The sequence below is a fragment of the Nomascus leucogenys genome, chromosome 1a, assembly GCF_006542625.1.
Source record: "Nomascus leucogenys isolate Asia chromosome 1a, Asia_NLE_v1, whole genome shotgun sequence".
Taxonomy (NCBI): Eukaryota; Metazoa; Chordata; class Mammalia; order Primates; family Hylobatidae; genus Nomascus; species Nomascus leucogenys.
The window spans coordinates 36,005,121-36,029,859 of NC_044381.1; the positions used below are offsets into that span (position 1 = coordinate 36,005,121).

At 42.7% G+C, this 24,739-nt stretch overlaps 1 protein-coding gene across 1 annotated transcript in view; it reads left to right on the forward strand.

The window, feature by feature from the left end:
* The window catches only part of GABBR2 (gamma-aminobutyric acid type B receptor subunit 2), a 414,624-nt gene that overhangs the window by 169,818 nt on the left and 220,067 nt on the right, over nucleotides 1–24,739 (forward strand). The window contains exon 3 of the mRNA XM_003260548.2: nucleotides 3,518–3,688. Within this exon, the coding sequence (XP_003260596.1) occupies nucleotides 3,518–3,688 (171 nt within the window). The remainder of the gene's footprint in view (nucleotides 1–3,517; nucleotides 3,689–24,739) is intronic.

The window sequence follows — 24,739 nt, forward strand, 5'->3', positions numbered from 1 at the left end:
ATGCCCAGAGATTCTGATTCAGTTTGTTTGGAGTGGGAGTAAGTCATCAGTATTCTTCAAAATCCCCCCAAATAACTCCAGTGTGCCAAGAACCCCAGAGCTAGATGATTTCTCAGATGTCTGTTAGTTCTGAAGTCCAGCAGTACTACTGGGCACCTGCAGTTTTTGTCCATGGAAGAAAGTTTCAGGAGGCTAAAGCCAGAGAAACAGTGACGCAAAGCAATCTAATCAAAGCGTGCATTATCTCAAATGGTGCAGAAAATGTCAGTGCCAGTTAATATTTTGCACCCAACATGATTTAGACCCGGGGCACATATTGTACTCCAAGCCTATTGTAAACACAATGGGCCATTTATTCACTGAACAGTAACCACGGTAATTACCCACAGGGAAAACATATGAGGTTGTTCAAGCAACAATTAATTGTGGACCTGGAACTAATGGGACAATAACGGTAAAGTAGCAACCAGAGTGTGATTCAGAAATCACATCAGAAAGCCAATATTTTCCAAATTGTATTAGATAAGCATTTTTGGGGGATGTGATGGTATATATAATGTCCCTGTCCTGAAATAGTTGCTCCCAGGTTTTTCTAATAGCTCCTTCCCCCACTGGTGAGCATAGGAGGCTTGCAGTGTTTTTAATCTTGTGAGAAGAATCACAGACAGTAGGTTTGAGGGGACTATAGAGAGCTCTTATTTCCCACACTCACTATGGGACCTAAATGTCAACCGAAGGCAGGTGCGCAGATCTTGATTTGGTTGGAATGATCCTCTTTGTGAATATGATGGAAGCCACTGATTCTTGTTTTCAGAAAAATATGCATGTCTGTCTGCACATACATGGCCATGCAAATCCTTTCCTACAGTTTTCAGGGGGTTCACAGACACTTTGAAGCCCTTCTGTTGTCACTTGGTTGTGGTCCAGTCTTTGCTTGCACACCTCCAGACACAGGGATCTCACTACTTCTGGTGGCAGGCTTTCCATGGCCAGACAACTCTGATGTGAATGTTCCTCAATGTGTCCAGTTGAAATTTCCCTCTCATTAGTCCTCTTCTACCAAGAATCTTTGAACATTGACAAAAATCATTCTACCCTTGACCTTTACTTGTCTTGGGGTGTCTCTATCTCTGTTGGATCTTAGAAGATGGTTTCTACAGGGGCTCTGTAGCTTCAGGTAATGGCTGAATTACTGTTGTGTGGTCAGCTCCAATAGATAGGAGATCCAGCAGTTCTAGAGAGTGGCTGTCTACCCTCTGAACCAGACATGGAAGGGGACAAATCTCTACTGCCCCCCACAAACTTTTGTAAGGGGAAAGTGGTTCTAGGGTGACAGAAGAAGCAGTAAAGCAACTTCAGCTGGAGGCTGAGGGTACCAGGATGTTATTTCCCTGAATGCTGAAATTGGAACCTAGGATGTATCAAATCCAGAGCTGCTGCTGGGACAAGCAAGGGTTCAGGAGATGGCTGGTGGCAGCAAAGATTGAGCTTGCTTCATCCATGCCCTCTCTGGATCAAAGGTTTGAATGAAACAAAAGAAGAGAAGGAGGGAGGGAGGGAGGGAGGACAGACAGACTAGAAAAAACCATGGAGAAATTATAATCTCAGAGTAAGAGAAGCCTTTCTTAAATATGACATAAAACCTGATGTCATAAAGGAAAAAAACTGATAAATTCATCCTCATTTAAAAAAAAAACCATGATTACATGGAAATGGCACTATAAACAACATCAAGAAACAGAGTACAAACTGGGAGAAAAATTAGCAACTTATAAAGGGCTAATTTTCTTAATATAAAAGATCATTTCTATAAGCTGATAAAGAAGACTACTAGTCAAATTAGAAAACAAGCAAAAAATGTGAAGTTTCCAGAAAGGAACTACCAATTACTTTTACACATAGGAAGAAGCTGGGTGCGATAGCACACCTGTAGTCACAGCGACTCAGGAGGCTGAGGCCAGAGGCTTGAGCCCAGGGGTTCAAAACCAGACTAGGCAACATAGTGAGACCCCTTCTCTAGACAGATTTTTAAATTAGCTAGGCATAGAGGCATACACCTATAGTCCCAGCTACCCCAGAGACTGAGGCAGGTGGGGATCGCTGGAACCCAGGAGTTCCAGGCTGCAGTGAGCTATGATAGCAGCATCGTACTGCAGTCTGGGCAACAGAATGGACCCTGTCTCTAATAAATAAATAAATAAATAATAAAATTAATATAAAAAATAGAAGAAATACTCAACCTCACACTAAGAAAAATGCAAATTAGACTATAACAAGATACCATCTTTTCACCATCATACTGCAAAGATCAAAAACTTTGATAACTACCTTCCATGGCTGAGGCTGAGGGAAGGAACAGAGATCACAGGAAGTGTTATGGAAGAGGTGACATTTAGGTTGGGGCTTCAGGAGCACACAATTAAAATCCAATTTAACAACTTAACTGGCACTTAAAAAGAAGAAATAATAAAGAGAACGATGGACAGCTTTGACTACCGAGTGGAAATTAAAATACACACACATAAAATGTAAAGGCAACACAAACTGAGATATTTCCAACAACTATAATAGCCTGAGTTTGAATGCTATGTATATAAAATATCTTCATTAAATTCAATCAGAAAAGCATTAGAATACCACTCAAAAAATAAACAAAGGACATGAAAAAGTAACTCCTAAAATAGGATATGCTACTAGTTAATAACCATAGGGAAAAGTTCAGCATTATCTGTAACCATGAATGCGATATGATTCAGGGTTTTATTTGGTGATAAATCGTTATAAAATTAGACAGAATAACATTTTTTACTCCTTCTGTTGGCAAAGATGTGGTGAGACTGGCCCTCTAATCATTCCTGGCTAGTAAATTTGCAAACTGATAAAATATTTTTTGGAAATAAGTATAAATCTTTAAAGACTCATATTCTTTATCTGAAAAATTTTATATCACGGACTGTATCTTATGGAAACATCCCAAAATATAAAACAAAAAATGCTATGTACAAAGATGCCTGTAGAATAATATGATGATAATGACAAATTAGAAATAATCGAAATAACCCCAAATTAGAAACGATTCAGTAAATTATGGTATATTCATATGCTGGAATATTGTGCAGCTATTATGAGGTTTACAAAGAGTTTTTAAGGATACTGTTAAATGGGGAAAAACAGTTCAATTGTGCATGTAGAATGATTTCAGGATCTTTTTTAAAAAATCCAATCACTGTGCATAGAAAAAGGACCGGGAAGGAATAGATGATAACATGAATGATGGTTCTTTAGGGAGGGGTAGATCATTGGCTATTTTTTCCCTTCTTCCTCCTTATTTTGCATTTTTAAACCTTCCCTTCCATTATGATATGTTACTCTTACAATAAAAAAGTTTTAAAAATATCTGTCCCCATGTGTGTATGCTCCAAGTTGAAACTAACAGTCTCTATTCCAGTAGGAAAGATGCTGGGTCACAGCTGCGAGGCTCATCAGTAAAAAGTGTTGTCTCTTTTGTGTTTTTCAGCTTTCTTTTGCTGCAACCACGCCTGTTCTAGCTGATAAGAAAAAATACCCTTATTTCTTTCGGACCGTCCCATCAGACAATGCGGTGAATCCAGCCATTCTGAAGTTGCTCAAGCACTACCAGTGGAAGCGCGTGGGCACGCTGACGCAAGACGTTCAGAGGTTCTCTGAGGTACGCTCGGCTCGTGTGGACACGGCCTGCCTTACTGCTTGCTGCTGTCATCTAGCAAAAGGCAATGTGGTTTAGTCAGGGATGGGTACTGTCACAGGGCTTTTAAGCATGTGTTGGTTAGTGCTATCAAAGCTGTTTCACCATTGACAAAATAGAGCTGGTAGCTGAGGAATTTCACTGTGCATAGGACTGGTGGAAACCATCATCAGGAGTGAAACTTCCCTTTCATTCTTTTTATTGGCTACCTCGTGTAGCTTATTCCCTCAGTGCCCCTGTGGGCTTGTCTTTATTATTGATGCTGTCGTGACCATCTAAGATCACAAAGTTCTACCAGGCGGTGTTCATCTGTGAGGAGAGTTTGGGGGAAAGGCTGGCTTGGACTGAAGATGCCAATGTCACCTTGGATGGGGTAGAGTTTTGTTTGTTCTAAATGACTTACAAACACACCTTAATATATGGTAGGCAATTTTTTTGTTTTGTGTATGTGTTTTGTTGTGGGGAAAAAAAAGCCAAAATATGGGTAGTAAAAATGTAAAAGTGTTGCTTTGTCCCAAGCCACCTGAATTACGCTTTCTCTCTGAAAGTTAACTCCTGCTTTCACTTAGGGGTTCATCTGCCTAGAACTTTTTCAGTGTATTTGTTTTAAAGCCAAATGACTTCATATCATGTATGTTTCTTTTTTCACTTTACAACAGATCTTAGAGGCCTTGATTAACCTCATGGTTTAAAGGGACCTGGTGTTCTGTCAGATGGGTATGTCGTAACTTACCGAGCCAGCCCCTCTGAATGTTGACCACTTTTCAATGGGACAACCATACTCTCATGCCTAAGTGTGCATCTTGGCAGTAGACTTCTAGAAGTGGAATTGCTGGGCCATTTAAAATTTTAAGAGGGACTGACCTCCAAAAAGGCAGTTCTAATTTCTAGTCCCACCAACAGCATTTGAAAATTCCCATTTTCACATGTCCTTACTAACAATGGATATTAACAAATATTTGAAACATTAGCCTCACTCAGATGAGGACAAAATGGCCTCCTTTTTTCCCATTTGCTTTGTGTCTGCTACTTTCCTTTCTGTTCCCATGTGTGCTTTTGATACTTGGAGCCTCCAAAAACACAAGACAAACCAAGTGTTCTTAGCAGCCCAAGAGAAACAAACTTTAGCCGTGTGGAGGATTTCCATGCATGAGTCAGGGGTCTAGACAGACCTCAGCTGGAGTGATGGGGGCAGACACACAGCCTCCTGCCAGCCTGGGAATGGGGAAAGGCCGGGCAGGGTGGCAAGAAAGTTGGGAGCAGAGCAGGGCTGGTAATCAGCAGACCTGGTTTCCACTGCAGCTCTGCACTTACCTTCTGAGGTTCTTGCCCTCTTTCTCTTCCATGGGAAGGAGAGACCACTTCATACACTGGCTGTGTGACCTTGGAGACGTTACCTCGCTTCTCTGAGCTTCGATTCCTCCCCTGTAAAATGGGGACAATAACCTCTTGCATGCCTCCCTGCAGGGCTTCTGCCAAAATCCAATGAGTAATGGATTTGAAAGAGCTTTGTAAACTGTAAAGTTCATACACAGAGAGGGTTGTTTTTGGAGGTGCGTGAAAAGTGGAAGTGTTTGGCCGCACTGTCTGTGGGTATCCAAACAAGGCAAGCTTTTCCCAGGCAAGACTGCTCGTCATCTTCCCGCCTCTCTGTTTGTCAGCCCCTAGGAGGAGGCACAAAGGGAACTTGACCTCCAGCGGGAGTGACTCATTGCCAAAGGCTGAAGAGGCTTTTGCTGAAAGGCCGCCTTCATAGAGAAGCGAGAAATGTTCTAAAATGAGAGTGAAACAAGTGGATGGTGGAGGATAAGAAGGACCCATCCCATGGCCCCATTAACACTGGACTCTGCCAGGATTTGGAGAGACCTGCTTTTTTCTTTTCCTTTTCTTTTTTTTGGACGAAGTCTTGCTCTGTCACCAGGCTGGAGTGCACTGTTGCGATCTCGGCTCATTGCACCCTCTGCCTCCTGGGTTCAAGTGATTCTCCTGCCTCAGCCTCCCGAGTAGCTGGGACTACAGGCACGTGCCACCACACCCAGCTAATTTATGTATTTTTAGTAGAGACAGGGTTTCACCATATTGGCTAGGATGGTCTTGATCTCTTGACCTCTTGATCTGCTCACCTCAGCTTCCCAAAGTGCTCCCAAAGTGGCGTGAGTCACCGTGCCCGGCCAGACCTGCTTTTTTCTGATAGCATCTTTGGCTGTCAGAGCCTGAAGGACCCTTAGAGACATATCTCCTACCCTCCTCATTTTGTAGAAGGGGAAACTAAGGCCCAGAAAGGGAAGGGGACAAAGTTCAAGGTTTCAAGGCACCTCTGAAGTCATGAAAGATTGTTCACAGAAAAGTCAGGACTAAATTTTGGGGTCCTGAACCCCTCAGTTCAGACTTCCCATTGTTCCTTCTTTTCTTCTCTGGCTTCCTGGAATTGCATGGGAACTACCTGCCTGTAGCCTAAGAGGTTTGAAATTCCCACCAGACTGGTTCTAAAGAGGGTAAACTGTGAGCCCTGACATTGGTTGGGTGCCTTATAGATTCCCAAAAACTCTCACAGACAGCCACCCTGTAAGGAGGAGTAATGGTTCCCATTTTACAGATGGGGAAACTGAGGTTTGCAGAGGGTGGGATGTCTCTTGCCCCAGGGCGCATGCTGGTAAAGAGCCCAGGCAGGGCTGGAAGGTGTACCCTCAGGCTGTTGCTGTGTGTCCTCGCTACATGGTCCTCACTGGGTAATCTCAGGTCTTGACTGTTGGGTAGCACATCTTTCCCCTTGCACAGCCATGTCAGGGCCCTCAGCCAGGGTTTCAGAGCATCTCAGTGGGAAACCTCTTTTCCCGAGGACAGGATGCTGCTTGCTGGTATTGCTGGCAAGGACCCCTCTTGATTTAAATCTCTCAGCCCAGCTGACTCTTCTCTGTGCCCAAGAGCTTTGGCATCCCTCTCTCAATGTCTGGGCTGCATCGCTGGAGTGCAGGCCCTGGAAACTCGCCAGGGGCTAACAGCTTTTCATGAGTGCAAAGGAAACTGGATTCCTTTTATGAAACTGGTCGATCAGCAGCGTCAAGCACTTCTGTTCCGGACTGGTGCACTGGAAGGAATGTCAAGTGAAAGAAATCCTGAAGTCGGAGGGGGTGGTGGAGGGGCTTTACTCCCACGGAGCTTGTTACTGTGGCACTGGGACTGTGGAAAGGGGTAGAGGGCTGAGGGCCATCCCACCTAGGGACCAGCTGCTCCTGTGAGCACCTCCAACCTCTGAGATTCAAGGTAAGCCCATGGTAACCCAGAGGCTGCTCAGGACTTGGGTCCGAGGTACTGATCTCTAGGCCCACTTTGGCCAAGCATGGCTGTGTGACCCCAGGCAATTCACTTTCCCATGCTGACCCTAGGATGTATCAGATCTAGAGCTGCTGCTGGGACCAGGGTTCCATGGAGAGAATTGGTGGCTGGAAAGTTTCCGCTTACTTTGCCATGCCCCCTCTAGATGAAAGATGTAAATGAGATGAAAGAAGGAAGGATTTGGTACCAGATGGGCTGATCTCTGAGCCCATCCTTGCTAAGTGATGGCTGTGAGATTCTAGGCCTCATAGAGATCCACTTTTCCCTGTGTAAAACGGGGCTATTTATCCTACCTTGCAGGTACTGAAGACGAGATGGTTAAGTGAGAAAACAGAAATGAAAGATCTCCGCATAGTAGGTGCTCACTAAATAGCCATTTGCTTCTCCAGTGATTCATGGGGCAAACTGAAGATGCAGGTCCATTCACTCAAAAAATCAGTGTGGCCTCCTATGTGCCATGGTCTGTGATGGGCCCTGTGCTGTGGAGGACCAGAGATCAATGACACAGGCTGGGGGTGAGTGGTGAGGCTCCCTGCATTGAGTTCTCAACTCTGGCTGCTCGCCAGAATCACCAGGGAAATTTTGTTTTTAATACAAAATAAAATGTACATTTTTGGATTTTCTTCTGTTTCCTTTTCTTCACTTTTAATAGCCTTATTGAGATATAATTTACATACCATACAGTTCATCCATTGTTAATATACAGTTCAATTATTTTTTATAATTTTTTTATGTTGGCCAGGTGTGGTGGCTCACACCTGTAATTCCATCACTTTGGGAAGCCAAAGCGGAAGGATTGCTTGAGCCCAGGAGTTTGAGACCAGCCTGGACAACATGACAAAGCCCTGTCTCTACAAAAAAAATACAAAAATTAACTGGGCATGATGGTGCACACCTGTAGTCCCAGCTACCTGAGAGGCTTGAGCCCAGGAGTTCAAGGCTGCAGTGAGCTATGATTGCACTACTGCACATTTTAACTTGGGAGACAGTGAGACCCTGTCTCAAAAAAAAAAAAAAAAGTATGTGTTTGTGCAACAATCGCCACAGTCCAGTTTTAGAACACTCTTCATCACTCTAAAAATTCCCATGTGCCCATTTGTAGTCAGTTCCACCCCCCAGCCCCAGGAATAGTTTTACCTTTTCTGGAAATTTCATATACATGGAATTAAAGAACACACAGTCTTTTGCGTCTGGCTTCTTAGCGCAGTGTTTGAGGCACGTCATGCTATGGCATGTGTCAGTGGTTTGTTTCTTTCTACTGCTGAGTGGTAATCCCCTGTATGGATGGAGCATCTGGGGAGCTTTGAAAATCCTGATGCCCAGGCCATCCCCAGAGCAATCACACTGGACGACCCTGGTGTTGGAGCCTGTCCAAGCTCTCCAGGTGGCTTCAGTGTGCCGCCAGTGTTGAGGAGTCCTGTCCTGCGTAGTTGGCTCAGAGTCAGGAGCTCAGGGTGGAAGTGACGCCCTCTGGTGGTGGGAGACCTTGAGCTCAAAGTAGCCCCATTCTAGCTGGTGGCCCTCAGCAGGCCTGGGGACTGAGGAGCAGGATGGAGAAGGTGGAGGGAGGCCTTGGTCTAGCGCTGGGGGCCCCTCCAGATGGAAGACAACGGTGGGGGTGTGAAGAGTTGGGGTGGTACACGAAGTCTGCGTTGGAGAGGGATAGGCAGGCAGGTAACCCGTGTGCATATTGAGGGGCTGCAGTAAAGAGCTGGAGGGTTGTTCGGAGGCTGTGGACAGAGCCAGAAGAGGGGCATAAGTACTGAGAGGCCAGGCCCTGGCGATGTATGAAGACCCATTGTGGCATGGAGGTGCAGGTCACTGGAATTTAGGGCAAGGAGCTGAGAGGCCAGAGTGCTGAGTGATGTCACATGGGCACTGCGGGCCCAGGAGGGAGATAGGGCTTGGGGTGGAGATGAAGGCAGTGGACAGGGGACTCCTAGGAAGACAGAAGAGGGAGGCAGGGGCATTTGGGTCTCTCCCCCTTTTCAAGTCTTATGGTCTACCCAACTATCTTTACCACGTTATTCTTTGGGCTCTCAATTCTTTGTTGCAGCTAACCAACTAAGTGCTTAAGTGCCCTTAAGCCAATCACTTGCTGTCTCTGGGTCTGTTTCCCTTTCTGTAAGCTAAGAGAATTGGGCCAGTTGACTTCTAAGATACCTCCTAGCTCAAAGAATTTTGGATTCTAGGATGTGAGCTTCTGGAGACCTGGCCTTTGACCCTGATCCTGCCACTCCCAGGGACATGGCTGTGAGAATTACTTAGCCTCTTTGTGCCTCTGTTTTGTTTGTTTAAGGGACTAATTTTAGAGGATTTTAGATTCATAGCAAAATTGAGAGGAAGGTGCAGAGATTTCCCATACACTCCCTGTCCCCACACAGGAACAGCCTCCTCATTGTCACCATCCCTGTCAGAGTGGCCCATTTGTTACAACTGATGAATCTACATCGACATGGCATCATCACCCAGACTCCAGAGTTTACATGAGGGTTCACTCTTGGTGCGGTATATTGAATGGTTTTGGACAAATGCGTAATGACATGTATTCATCATTGTAGTATCATTAGAGTATTTTCACCACCCTAAAAGTCCTCTGTCTTTTTACTGATCCCCAAAGTTTTGCCTTTTCCATAATGTCGTTTAGTTGGAATCATACAGAATGTAGCCTTTTCAGATTGGCTTATTTCCCTTCTTTAATACGCATTTAACTTTCCACCATGTCTTTTCATTGCTTGATAGCTTGTTTAGTTTTAGTGCTGAATTAACACAGCTGTCCCTTAGTAACCATAAGGGATTTGTTCCCGGACCCCCATAGGTACCAAAATCTGAGGATCAAGTCCCTGATATAAAATGGTGTAGTGTTTGCATATAGCCTATGCACATCCTCCCATATTCTTTAAATTATCTCTAGATTATCTTTGATACCTAATACAGTGTAAATGCTAGGTAAATAGTTGTTACACTGCATTGGGTTTTTCCGTGTTATTTTTGTTGCTCTCTTGTTATTTATTTATTTATTTATTTATTTTTAAAATATCCTCCATCCGGGCTGAGTGTGGTGGCTCATGCCTGTAATCCCAGCACACTGGGAGGCTGAGGTGGGCAGATCACCTGAGGTCAGGAGTTCGAGACCAGCCTGGCCAACATGGTGAAACCCTGTCTCTACTAAAAATACAAAAAAAAATTAGCTGGGCATGGTAGCGGGCGCCTGTAATCCCAGCTACTTGGGAGGCTGAGGCAGGAGAATCACTTGAACCCGAGAGGTGGAGGTTGCAGTGAGCTGAGATGGCACTACTGTCCTCCAGCCTGGCAACAGAGTGAGACTCTGTCCCCCTGCCACCCCTCTGAAAAAAAGAAAAATCCTTGATCCATGGTTGGTTGAATCCATGGATGAGGAGCCTGTGGTTACCAAGGGTCAACTGTATCCATTGTCAGGATGTACCACAGTTTATCCATTTACCTACTGAAGGATATCTTGGTGGCTTCTCATTTTTTGCAATTATTAATAAAGCTGCTCTAAACATCCATGCACAGGATTTTGTGTGGACATCAGATTTCAGACCTTTGGGTAAATACCGAGCAGCTCCATTGCTGGATCATATGGTAAGGGTATGTTTCATGTTGTAAGAAAACATCAAACTGTTCTCCAAAGTGGCTGTACCATTTTGCATTCCCACCAGCAGTGAATGAGAGTTTCTGTGACTCCCCATCCTCTCCAGTATTTGGTATTGTCAGCGTTCTGGAGTTTGGCCATTCTAATAGATGTACAGTGGTATCTTGTTGTTTTAATTTGCATTACCCTCATGTCATATGATGTGGAGCATCTTTTCATAGGCTTCTTTGCCATCTTTTTTTCATCTTGAGCATGAGGATAATAACAGCACCTACCTCTTAGGGTTGTTGGGAGGATTCAATGTGTTAGGATACTTAAAGTACTAAGAAAAGTGCCTGGCTGTTATTTTTATTATCCAGAATCAGGTTCCTTGGCCCGTGGCTGGCCCCCATTCAGGAGCCCCACTGCAAGGCTGAGTTTCTGTGCCTGCCATGAGCATGGCTGCCTTTCCCTTTTCTCCCTCCAAGCTCCAAGACTCCCCACCTAGTCACTGGTCCTCAGTGATCTTGAGGCTTCTGAGGCTGACCTTTCGGTACTGGTGACCTCTCTCGCGTGGCATGCCCCACTGAGGTGAGGCCCTTAATCTGCCCAAGACCAAAAGGTCACCATCTGCAGAGCTTCCTCTTCAAAGCACCTGCCCTTTCAGGCCCTTCAGGGCCCTGCCTGGCCCTTTGAAACCTTTACCCCTTGCTAAGTTGCCATCTGCCCCACCAAAAGGGCCTCGGGTCAACTCCTCTAAAGTTGCTGCTTACTCTTCCAGAGTAGTAGCCTGGGAGACACTCCTGCAGGGGAGGGCAGGGAGAACCCGGGCTTGCATCTAATCTAAAAGCCACCCTTGTTAGAATCATCATCCTCTCCTGCTGCTCTGAGCAGGAACAAGCTCCTTAGCATGGCTTGAAACCCTTTATGGTCTCTCTGAGGCCTCCTCCTCTGTCTCACCTGCAGTCACTTCTTCCTTTGCCCCTTTGGTCCAGCCACACCTCCATGCTGGCTTCTCTCTTGGCAGGAACATCCTGCCCTCCATCTGGCTCAACCTCCCCAGCTGGCTCCAGGTGTGCCATCTCTGTGTTCTTCCTCCTCATTTTTCTCCCCATACCAGTTTTTTGTATGATGCAGCACAAGACACCATTTGCTTCCTCATCTCTCACCCACTGTCACTGGATGGGAGATGAGATGAGATGATGAATGAGAGCCACAGCAGATCCCTGTGTCCCCTCACCCTGCATGCTCCCTGGTGCAGGTGTGTTCAGTGGTGATTTCAGTACATGATTCTTGATCCATTAGGCCAGACTCTTAGGGACAAATGCAGTTCTTTCCCTCCTGTCGTCCTGAGTCCACCTGTTCCTGGGATGGTGAGATGAAGGTGTAAGGGGTGCAGAGAAACCCCAGCCCCAGCATCCAGGCTTGTGAAGAGTCCATCCCGTCTCTTGATTGCCTCCTGCCTGAGTCACCCGGGCCATCGGGAAGAGCAGAAGGGAATGACGGATGATTCTAACAAGGGTGACTCCTAGGTTAGATGCAAGCCAAGGGTCTGCCTGTCCTCCCCTGCAGGAGTGTCTCCCGGGATACTGCTCTGGAAGAGTAAGCAGTAACTTTAAAGGAGTTGACCCGAGGCCCCTTTGGTGGGACAGATGGCAACTTGGCAAGGGGGGATGGTTGCAAAGGGCCAGGCAGTTCTGGCAGAGTCAGCAAGTCTGACTCCTGCAGAATTCCACTCAGGTCACGCCAATCATTTCTTAACTTGAAGTCTTTTTTGGATGTGACATTGTTTGTTGGTGGAAATTCTTCTAGAGATCTCAATGGAAAGTTCTGGACCAGCCATTGGCATCCACAGTCCCCAGGAACCTGCCACGTGCTTGCTTATAGGTGATGTAGGTGTTGGGCTTTGGGAATGCACACACGGTAGTTCGTGTCCGAGTTAATTTTCCTGACTTTGTCATCCTGGGATAATTTTTTCCTGAGTTGTTAATGCTTCAGAATCCTCTCTCTTCAGGATTGGGCAATACTGACTTCTACACCAGTGGTTCTCAAAGTGTGGTCCCTGGACCAGCATCATCAGCAGGACCACTTGGGCTCTGTCCCAGCCCCAGTGAATCAGACACTGTGGGATGGGCTCAGCTTTATGATTTTGATGCAGCTAGAGTTTGAGAACCACTGCACTGAAGGAATGGACAGCCTTCAGGTGGGACCACTGTGCTCCCAAGCTCACTTTAGCTAAGAACAAGGCCAAGCACACTTGGAGGGCTGAGCCACCTCTGAGCTCTGCCCTTGGCGTCCCTCCTGGCTGCAGGATCACCTGGGCTGCCAGCGTATCAGCAGATCTTTTATCATTAGGAGACAGGGGACTCCCGACAGATCAGATTCTAATCCTAATGGTACTAGTGCCCCACCTCTGGCCCCAACTTTTATCTGAAGAACTTGCTAATGCTTTTAAGTGACTTGGCTGCCTGCCTAAGCAAGCATCCTCTCCTTCTCTGTGCTCTTCCCTTGAGCTCTGCAAGGGGCCAGGCCTGTGGGTCAGCCAGCAGGAAAAGCTTCTTATCTGTCCTGTCCAGACCTTGGTGGCTGTTTGTGGCAGCCTCTTTGGCATTTGAAGGGTTAGGGTAGGTCCATTATTTCCCAGCGCATGGTTTAAATATGTGATGTGATTTTTGTACAATTTTAATAGCTCTGTATTTGTGTTATTATACACTAGGAAAAAGTAAAATGATGACTAGCACATCAAAACTGTACTTCATGGATGTTATTGCTTAGGATGGAATCCCTGTTTAAAAAGTGAAACCGTTCAATTGAAAATACTAATTAATGCTTACATAGGTGGTGCACAGACATGGTGAAATGGCCTCTAAGAGGTGCAGGAGTGACTGAAGTTTGGGGACCACTGGGATGAATAAAAAGCACTTAGCCGCCTGTTTATTTAACTCATGAGGATAGATGGGAGAAGGGTGGGAGTGGGACTGGCAATAGACTTCTCCTTGAAGCTCTGATCTAAAGCAGATAATCAGTGGGAAAGCCATTTGATCAATGTCAGGAATCAGCCCCACAGGCCTTCAGTCTTCTGCTGAGGCTCCATAGGGACAGATCCTGGGGTTCAAGCAACACTTGTTCTTTCATGTGAATGTCCCCCATGGGAAGTGCAGCCCACTAGCAGTGCTCTGTCCTACCCACCCCTGCAGAGTGGGAAGACCCCACCTAGGTGAGAGCCACCGCCTGTCAGGGGCTCCAGTTTCTAGTTCTTCTGCCATCTTGGAGCAGTGTGTGCACATCTGGAGCTTTTCCAGGATGTTTTGCTCAGTGGTGGCTGCCATGGCTAAGCCTGCTGAAGAGAAGACAGATGTCCAAGCTTGGATGCCTTTGTCTGGCTCAGAGCTCCTGCCCTCGGGACAGATGGCCCACTAGTCTCCTCCTCCCTCCACTCCAGAGCAGAGAAGATGGCTGTCCCATTTGTGGTTCAAAAGGAAGACCTCAGGACCTAGTGGATTGTCCCCCCTAACACTCCACACCAGGTCCTCAGAGTGGAGTCCTTCTCCCCACTCCACACAGACTCCACTCAGAGAGGCTAGGGTGACTTGCCATGGGTCTGTGGTGCCAACGCCAGGCTCCTGAAGGGCTGGGTGAGTGTCGTACTCTCCGCTCAAGAGGGCATGTGATATTAGATAAATATATCCTCCACTCAAGCTGTGAGGATCCTGGAACATAGCGTTGACTGAGTGTGCCTTCTTCGAAACAGTCCACAGGAGATCCTTCAGGTCTCTGGGGGAAAAGGACCATCCACAGTGACCTCAGCACCCTCACCAGGGACACTTCCTGGTGTACCCTGTCCAGCCCCGGGCCAGGCTCCCAGGGCAGGACTCAAGCCTTGTGAAGCAACACCCCGCCCCACACACACACACACACATCAGGACCTTAGGAGTAGGAAAATGTGATTAAAATCTCATCTGCCAGTTATTGAGAACCTACTGTGTGCCAGGTAGTTATGTTCAATTATTCAGCATGGTGTGGTCTCCCTTTTTTTTTTTGTTTTTTTTTTTTTTGAAACGGGGTTACCCTCCGTCATCCAGATTGGAGTACAGTGGTGCAATCGTAGCTCACTGCAGCCTCAAACTCCTGGGCTCAAGCGATCTTCTGGCTCAGGTTCCCGAATAGCTGAGACTACAGGCACACGCCACCGCGCCTGGTTATTTTTATGTTATTTTATTTTTTGTTGAGACAGAGTCTCATTTTGTTGCCCAGGCTGGTCTGGAACTTCTGGGCTCAAATGACCCTCCCACCTTGGCCTCCCAAAGTGCTGGTATTACAGGCATGAGCCACAGCACCTGGCGCTGTCTCCCTTTTAGAGAGCGGACTCACTCAGGGAGGATTAAGTAATGCCAGGGTCTCATAGCCACGAAGTGGCAGGTGTAGACATGAACCCCAGTTTGTGCCTGCCCTTGTGAAGAAGAGGAAGCCAGGAGTCTGGGGCCAATATCCCCCCAAGTCCCTGTACCCCACCTACCACAGAAGCAGGGAGGTGAATATATAGGCCAGTCAACCATGTCTCAAGGGGGACCTCTTCGCAGTCCTTTGGAATTTTTGCCATGGGATCCTGCATTTAATTTTTATTATTTTCTCAAGTTGGGAATCGCGGAGCAGAGCACTGTCCCTTCACGCTGCTCCTACCACCCTTCCTGGGACACATTGTTTCTGCCGGTCCTCTTGGCTGACAGGGCAGTGCATCTTGTAGTGTGTAGGTTCCCTAGAGCTATTCTGGTACATTCTGGCTGCGGTTTCTCCCCCAAGACCCATCTGCCAGGCTTGGGTAGTGCCAGAGCCACATGAGCAAAGGAGTGGAGTTGGGAAGGTGTGTGGAACCTTCAGGAAACAGCAAAGAATCTGTTGGGGTTCGATAGCTCCATGAACAGAATGAGAAGTGGAAGGATGAGCTAGGAGGCAAGAAGGATGGTGAAGACCCCGGCATGCCTCTAAGTTGAGACTTTACCTGTCAGCAGTGGGGAGCCATGGATGGTTTTTAAATTAGAAGTGAGACAGTAGCAGTCCTGAGGGCCAATTGGGAGGAGGAGACCAGAGGCTGTGAAAGCAGCCAGGAGGGGACTGCAGTAATTCAAAGGAAAAATAGTAAGATTACAGTTACTTTCTTACCATAAAAATGTCAAATTCTTTGTTGTGGTTATTTTTATTTTAAAGTACTAATTATTGTTTTTTAATTGTAATATGGATATGAACTCAATGCAGAAAACTTCCAAAACACAAAAGAGCACAAAGGAAAATTTAAAATTGGCCATAACCTACCCACTGAAAGGTCATCATTAACATCTAGGCTGATGTCTTTACCATTTTTTCAATGCACATAAATGAATGTGTGTAAATAAATACATGCTCTTGCTATTGAAATGGCTCCTTAGCAATGCAGGGGCAATGTTTTCCCAGGTCAGCGAATGTTCTCCATGACTCTGTCACCGTGACTCCTAATGGCTACAGTGCTTCTTGACTTGACCCCAATCTGTGCCATAGCCCTGATGTCTTTTGCATTGTATTTGCCTCCAGTCATATTTATCCTATAGTCTGTTCCCTTTCTTCCTATATTCCAACAATTCTGCATTGTCCATGAATGGTCTTCTTCTTTTTTCCAAAACTATTGGGATTTTTTTTTCTTAACATGTTTTTGGCCGGCCATTTCAAGGATTTAGGGATGAGACAGGAGGTGGATGTGTGTTTGTTCTCACCATCTTTATCCAATTCCTGTTTTAACTATTCTACCCTGTGCGTATGCCATCAGTTACTCAAGAAGGCAGCCATTATTGAACATGGAGGTAGTTGCCAATTTTTACTGATTATAAATAATGCAGTAAACTCATACTTGTACTTTTGTGGGAACATCTGATTATTTTCTGAAGATAATTCCTAGAAATAGCATATGCACATTTTTGAACCTTTTGTACATATTGCCAAATTGTCCTCCAGAAAGATCATACCAATTTAGAGTTTCATAGCAGTATAGGGGAGCATTCCCTGCCAATATTGTGTGTTATTCTTTTCTGATTTTTGGCAATTGCTATTTTAATTTGCATTTTTTTCATTACTATTGAGATTGAATTTTTTACTAAGAATATTTCTCATTTCTGTTTCTCCTTTTGTAAATTGGCTTTTCATGTTGTTGGCACTTTTTCCTATTGGACTCTTTTTTTTTTTTACTGATTTATAAGAGCTCTTTATAAAGTAAGTGTATCAGATGAGCCTTTTGTCACATTTGTTAAGATATTTCTCCATGTTTCATGTGACATTTAATTTTGTTTTTGATGTTAGTTGATCTATTGAAAAAATTTAGTGCATTATACAGTTAAATTTATCAAGACCATTTTTTTCACCTTTCCGTTATGCCTGTCAAGCTCTTCCCATCTCCAAAATTTTTGTAAATACACACCTATGTTTTCTTCTAGTATATTTTTTACTTCATTCTTCAATTTATCTGGAATTTCAGTATATGGTCTGAAATATCAACCTTTCCTCTCCTGCCATTATAGTCACTCAATTTTTCTTTCAGCATTTAATATATCTTTTTCTGATTTACTTAAAATGCCTATGCTAAATTTTATCTTTAGAAAATAATATATTACACTTTTGCATATGCCTTAGGCCAGTTCTGTGTGATCAAAATATAATGCAAACCAACATATATAATTTTAAATTTTCTAGTAGCCACATTTTATAAATTAAAAAGAAGCAGGTAACATTAATTTTAATAATATATTTTATTTAATGCAACATATCCAAAATGCTATCATTTCAACATGTGTCACTAGGATTTCAAGTGCTTGATAATCACATGTGGCTGATGGCCACTGTCTTGGATGGTGCAGCTTTTGACTGTTGCTGAGTTTTTACATTTTGTTCCATTAATCTGTCTATGCTGGAATGGGTACCTCAGGATTCCTTTATAATATAGTTTAATGTGCAGCTCTCCTTTCTTTGTCAACAATTGCCTTCATTTTCACCAGTTTAATTCTTGGCATTTTTGTTTGAATTTTAGTTACTTTAATTAATTTGTAGAAGAGTTGACATCTTTATAATACCATGTCTTCCCACTCATGCATATGGAACGTTTCTTGTTGGATCCTCAGCAAAGTTTTGTCATTTTCTTCATACAGGTCCTTTCCATGAACAGTTAGGTTTATTATCAGGTATTTTACATTTATTATTGCTTTGGGGAATGGGATCCACTTTGCTTGATGTTTTTAAGTGGTTACTGGTGGGATATGAGAAAACTATTGATGTATATATCCACATCTTATGACTGGCTACATTGAACTCCTATTACTTGCTTTCTATTTTCCAGCATTATGGCATTTTTATTTTCATCATCATTTTTCATTGAGGCGATACTGCATAGTGGTAAATGACAGTCATAGCAGAATGACCGTCTGGGTTCTAATTCCAACCCAGCTACTTGCCAGCTGGGTGACTTTGGGCAAGTTGCTTAATTTTTCTGTGTCCCTGATAATGGGGAAATGCTAATATAACCTTAGGTGTCATGAGTATTAAAACAGCTAACACATGTAAAGCATTTAGGGCTTAGAACAGTGTCCAAATGAGTGAATACCCACTATTTTATATATATATTATTAACATATGAATAATATATGTTATTGTCATTAATATTGCTTCATTCACGGGATGTTCTAGAGTTATATTTTAAAATAGTGATAACAGTGGGTATTCTTGCTTTGTCCTTGACTTTAATGAGAATGCTCTTAGTAAGGTTTGATGTCTGTTAGAAGAGCAGATATTCCGCATCATCTCAAGGGATGTTCTATTTTTATTTACTCAGTGTTTGTACCTATTTAGCTATGCATGCTAAAATGTCAGATGCCTTTTTAGAATTTATATTGATAGCTATGGATTTTTACTTTGATCTATTAGTGTGACAAATTATAGTCATCAGTTTCCTTGTATCCATTTGGTAATACATTCATTCATTTAAGACATATGTATTGAGTGCCTAGATTGTGTTGGTCACCATTCTAGGTGCTGTAGACACATCAGTGAGTGAAACGAAGTCTCTGCCCTCAAGGAGCTTACATTCTAGTGGGGGAAACAAATGATTTAAAAAATAATGAGCAAATAAATTTAAAGTATGTCAGATGATAATAAGTGCTAGGGAGACAAAGTAGAGTTAAGGTAGTAGGAAATCCCATGCAGAGAGCAGTGAAGTCAAGGAAAGCCTCAAAGAGGTGATGTTTGGGCAGCCACCTGAAAGCAGTGAGGGGCAGGTTATAAGGAGACCTGAGAGAAGAGGGTTCCAGGCAGAGAGAACAGATGCACAAAGATCCTGAGGTGGGAGAGACTCTGGAAGTGCTGGAGCAATGTCAGGGAGGCTATGATGACTGGAACAGGGTGGGTGTGGGAGAAGTAGAGTGGTTGGTGTGGAGTGGAGGTGGGGCAGGAGATTTGTGCTTCTTTTAGGATATTTGTGAAGACTTTGGCTTATACTTTGAGTCAGTTGGGAAACTATTGGAGAATGTTTTGGGTTTTGTTTTTATTGGGAAAAAATTCACATACCACAAAGTCCACCATTTTAAAGCATACAATTAAATGGTTTTCAGTATATACACAATAATGTGCAACAATTACCACTATGTAATTCGAGAATATTTCATCACTCCAAAAAGAAATTCCACATCCATTAGCAGCCACTCATTTTCTCCGGCCCCCAGCTGTTAATCTACTTTCTGTCTCTATAGATTTGCCTATAATGACATTTTATATAAATGGAATTACAAAATATGTGGCATTTTGTGTTTAACTTATTTCACTTAGCATGATGTTTTCAAGGTTCATCCATGTTGTAGCATGTATCAGTACTTCCTTTCTTTTTTATGGACAAATAATATTCCAATTTGTGGATGTAACACATTTCGTTTATCATTCACCAGTTGATGGGCATTTCAGTTGTTTCTACTTTTGACTATTATGAATAATGGTGCCATGAACATTGTGTACAATTTTCTGTGGGGATGTATGTTTTCATTTCTCTTGGGTTTATACCTAGAAGTAGAATTTCTGGGTCATTTGGTAACTCTACGTTTAACATTTTGAGAAACTGCCAAGCCATTTTCTGGTTTGCATCAATAGATATACCATTTACATCCCCACCAGCAAGGTATGAGGGTTCCAGTTTCTCCACATCCTTGCGCAAACACTTGTTATTTTCCATTTTAAAAGAGATTATAACCATCTTAGTGGGTTTGACATGGTGTCTCATTGTGGTTTTGATGTGCATTTCTCTAATGAATAATGATATTGAACATGTGTTCATGTGCTTATTAGCTGTTTGTATATCCTCTTTGGAGATATGCCTATTCAAATCCTTTGTCCAATTTTTAATTGGGTTGTCTTTTTGTTATTGAGTTGTAAGCATTGTTTATATATTCTGGATTAGATAATAACAGACAGGTGACTTGCAAATATTTTCTCCCATTCTAAAGGTTCTTTTTACTTTCTTAATGGTGTTTTTTGCACAAAAGTTTTTAATTTTAGTGAGGTCAAATCTATCTTTTTTTCTTTTGCGCCTTTTACTTTTGATGTCGTATTTAAGAGACCATTGTCTAATTCAAGGTCATGAATACTTAAGCCCATGCTTCCTTCTAAGAATTTTATAGTCAGATACAATCCCTGATCTTTGGTCTCTTTTGAGTTAACTTTTATATTTGGTGTGAGGTAAGGTTCCAACTTCATTCTTTCATATGAAGCTATTCAGTTGTTCCAGGACCATTTGTCAAAAAGATTATTATTTCTTCATTAAATGGCCTTGGTACCCTTGTTGAAATCGACTGACCATTGTAGTATGGATTTATTTCTGGACTACTGGAGAGTTTTTTTTTTAAATAAGAGGGATTTTATCTGACTTAGGTTTTTAAACGTGGTGCTTTTGGCACCACCGAGTAGAGGGTTGGTGGTGACTTGAACTAGATAGTGAAAATCAACCAGATTCTAGATATTTTTGACAGTAGAGCTGACAGGATTTCCTGATGGAATGAATGAGTGTGTGAGTGATAAACAGTGAGGCATCAAAGATGGCACCAAAGTTTTTGATCTGAGCGACTGGACAGAATGAGTCATCACTTCTCAACTTGAGGGAGAGTGCAAAGGAGCAAGTTTCCGTGAAGGGAGTCAACAGTTTAGATATGCCTGTTGAATATCCAGATGGAGAGGTTGAATAGGCTATTGGATAAATGGGTCTGGCATTCATATTTACATTAAACCATATTGGCATTCCACTGTTTGTTATGCTGTTTGTTATTCTTTTAATAAATTCATCTATTTTTTCTGTAAGTAAGTATGATAATTTATATTTTGCTGTGATTGTGCTGTCTTTGTCAGGTTTAGTTGTCAGGAATATTCTAGTTTTACGACAAGAGTTGGAAAGCTTTCCATGTTTTTAGGTGCCCTATACAGTTTATAGATACGAATTAACTGCTCTTTGAAAATAAAAAGGTGTGTATATGAAACCATCCAGGATTTTACATTTTTCAGTCTGCCCTTTTTACAAGTTATCTTTGTAGCTTCTTCCGTGCTTATTGATTTTGGCTTTATACTCCTTAAATGGATTTAGTAACATATTTTCTGGAAGATAGTCCAGTTATTTGGGATCTTCAAATTTATTAGCATATATTTCAGGACAATTTTTAAAGTCTCTGTTTTTTTTGTTATATGCCCTTTCTTGTTTTTCCCACTTTTCCCCTTGATTAGCTAGTTTGCTTCTTTTATTGATGTGATTGTTATTAACATCTTAAATTCTGTGGGAAAGAAATGGTTACATTTTTTATTATTTTTTCAAATGAAATTAAACCTGGATCAAGCACTCCATCTGCCACATACACTAGGGTCAGTGTCTCTGTCTTAACCAACAACTCTGGTGGGTTTTCTAATAGAAAGCGGGGAGAGCCAGCGTTCTGCAGCCCTTGCTTCCTGCTGCCACTTGAGTGTGCTGTGGACACTGGTCCGCCTGGTTACTGCTGCTAATCTAGGTTCCTGGTTACACTTCTAGCATCCTCAAGCCCCTCCTACAGATCTAGAACTTCTGTTGGCTTTTTCTTTTCAGATATCCACATCCCCACAGGTCAGAGAGGGTTCCCCTTAGAGCTCTACTCCCAAATGGTCCTGTTATTCCATTTTGCTACGTAATAGAGCTACATGTTTATCCTCCTTCCTAAAGCAGCTACTTGACTGCTTGACGCGGTGGGGGAGGTCTACTTGCTTCTCCTTTAAAAATTACTCATCTTTTCAGACATTTCTCTTGCTAAAGAAGATAGCAAAAAAACACAAGTTAAGTCTTCAGTAAAGCATCCCATTATCTTGTTTTTTAACCAAAGGACTAGCTCTTGGATTCTTACTGGCTGTGCTTTGATTTATCTACTTCTTGATTTATTTGCTTCTGCTTTTCTCCTGAATAATACCTTCCCTTTATATGTAGGTTTCTTTCACCATTCTTCTTCTAACTTCTTAATTTGCATATTTATTTTTTACTCTTGTTTTGGTTGCTATTAAGCATATTTAAGCATATAAATGTCTTTGATTACAGCTTTGATCAAATCCTATAGTTTCAGCTAAATAATATCTCATCCTCATTATAATAAAATGCTACAATTGTACTTTAAGTTTAAAATATCGGTCTTCTACTTCCCTAAGTGCCAACCTAGAAATGCAACAATATCTATTGTAAGTTGCATAAATCAGTACACTTGTTTACTCTCCATCCCTCACTGCCTCTAATTCTGTATTGTTATATTCTGAGTTTTAATTTGATTTTACTCTTTACATTGTGGATATGCTTTTTGCAGTTGCTATTTGAGATGTTCACTTTATTTTGAAACTATACTATAACTATGATTTTAAGATTCAAATCCATATTTACATGACTAATTTCTTCTGACATGAGTCAGTTTCATGAGTTATGTCTTTTGATTTATCTCTCTGTGGCATGAGTACATCTTTTGTTTCTCAGGAAGGTCATATGAGTTTTATATCTATGCCCTTGCATAAATCACAATTTCTCTCTGTAGCTTTGCCTATGAATGACAAGTTATCTAAGTATAAATTTCTATGATCATAAGCTCTCTAGACATTACATCAATGTTGTAATAAAATCTGATGCAATCTGATTTGGTTCCTTTGGAGATAAAGTTTTTTAGTCGCCTGTACCGGTTGCTTGTAGGATTCTTTCTTTATTTTTGACACTCATAAAGAAAAAACGGCACATAGCTGATTTTTGTTTTGTCTAAAATATGATTACATTTTTATTTGAAGAATCTGGTCTTTCTTCTGATTGCAGAAGTTTTCTTTTATTATATCTTTAATTATTACTCTTCTGTTCTGATATCTTTTTTAGAAATATCATTAATTCATGAGTGAGACTTTGTAGTTTATTCTCCATATTTTTGTTTTCTCTCTGGTCATTTTAATCTTAGTCCTTTTCCTTCACATTGTGAGAGAACATCTCAAGATTGTCCTCCACAATATTCATCAGTTTTTTTAACAATTAAATCATGCTCCTTGTTGCTTCTAATGCTTCTTAAAATTCTCATAACATTATTCATTTCCAGTCGTTATTATCTTAACTATGCCTGGTTTCTTTTATCTCAGTTTCTTTTATTGTATATTTTATTTTTTAGATTTAGAATCCAGATTTTCTTTAACCTCCATGAAATACACAATGGGCATTACAATTTACTTTTATTTCCTACAGCAATTCTTTTTAGAGATGATATTCTTTCTTTGCTTGCATTCCTTGTTTGTTTCCTTTATGTTTCAGAAAGTTTTCATAGGTTCCATATGCATTTTATGCCTTCCATGACCTAGTATTCGCTTATAGCATGGGTGAATTCTTCTTGAGTCCCCTCATTGTTTTATCTAGATACTGTTAGATTCTTCACCTTGGATATTCATCTGGAAGACTGGATGATGACATTTTATATGACCAGCCCAGGGACAAGCAGCCAAGGGATTAGGAAACCATTTGGTGGTGTGGGCCTTTCTTGTTTAAATGGTTTCTTCATGAGTTTGTCAAACAGCTGCTCCAGATGTGCAGAGTTCCCCCTGGCCTCTGCCTTTGTTTACTTGCCTGCTGTGTCTGCAAGATGCCTAGGCCTGTCCTAGGGAAACTGGACTTCAATAGGCTTTGCTTGTTCATAGATCTAATGACCCAGCCACTCCTGAAGGCTGTTGGGTTGCAGGGTGATAGGTGGACTCCTTAGTGAGAGGTAGGTTCTGCACCCTCCTATGGCCCAGCCTCCCCTCCAGTACTCACTCACCCATCAGACACTGCGAAGTCAGTCTCGTCAGCACATCTACCCTCCCTGCAGCACTGCACTACTTTCTCAGGAAGAAGAGCCATGAGTCAGCCTTCAATCTGGTTCTGTTGGCACCGTACCTAGCAGAAATTCCTCAAAGTTGGTGGCATATTGATGGCACTCTTTCCTATTTTCCAAGGCTGAAGCAGATACCCCCCTATTTTTATATTCCCTTGGTCCTTTCTGTCACTTTCAGAAGGAGGTAGCTTAGGTGGGAGTTGGACATCTGTGCTTAGCTTTACCATCTTTCTCAAAAGTTTCATAGTTAACATTGTTTCCCATACTTTGTACTTTGGTATATAGACACATGAGATTCCCTGAGCATTTCCTGTTCCGTGCCCCCCCCTTTTAAAATTCCTCATATATATTGGCTCTCTTCATATCTGGTTTTATAGTTTTTCCTGGGCACTTTTCCTCTCCTTCTCAAGTTCCAGTTTAGCATCCTCTCGATCAGATGGAGAATTCTCCTGCCAAACATGGTGTTGCCAGTCTTGGGGCAGCGAGTTCTGTCCCTTGCCAGGGACTCATCGTCTGGCGTCCTGAGCCACATCCTGGCCTTCAGCAATATTGATGGAGTTTCCCCACATCCTCCCTTCTCTGCCAAAGTTATGCCCTTTAAGTGGAAACAGAAGAAACCATTCCCCTGCCTCCAAGTCTCCATCCCCTTCGAAAGCCTTGTGCTTCACTAGAGAGCCATTTTGTATTTCTTCTGGCATG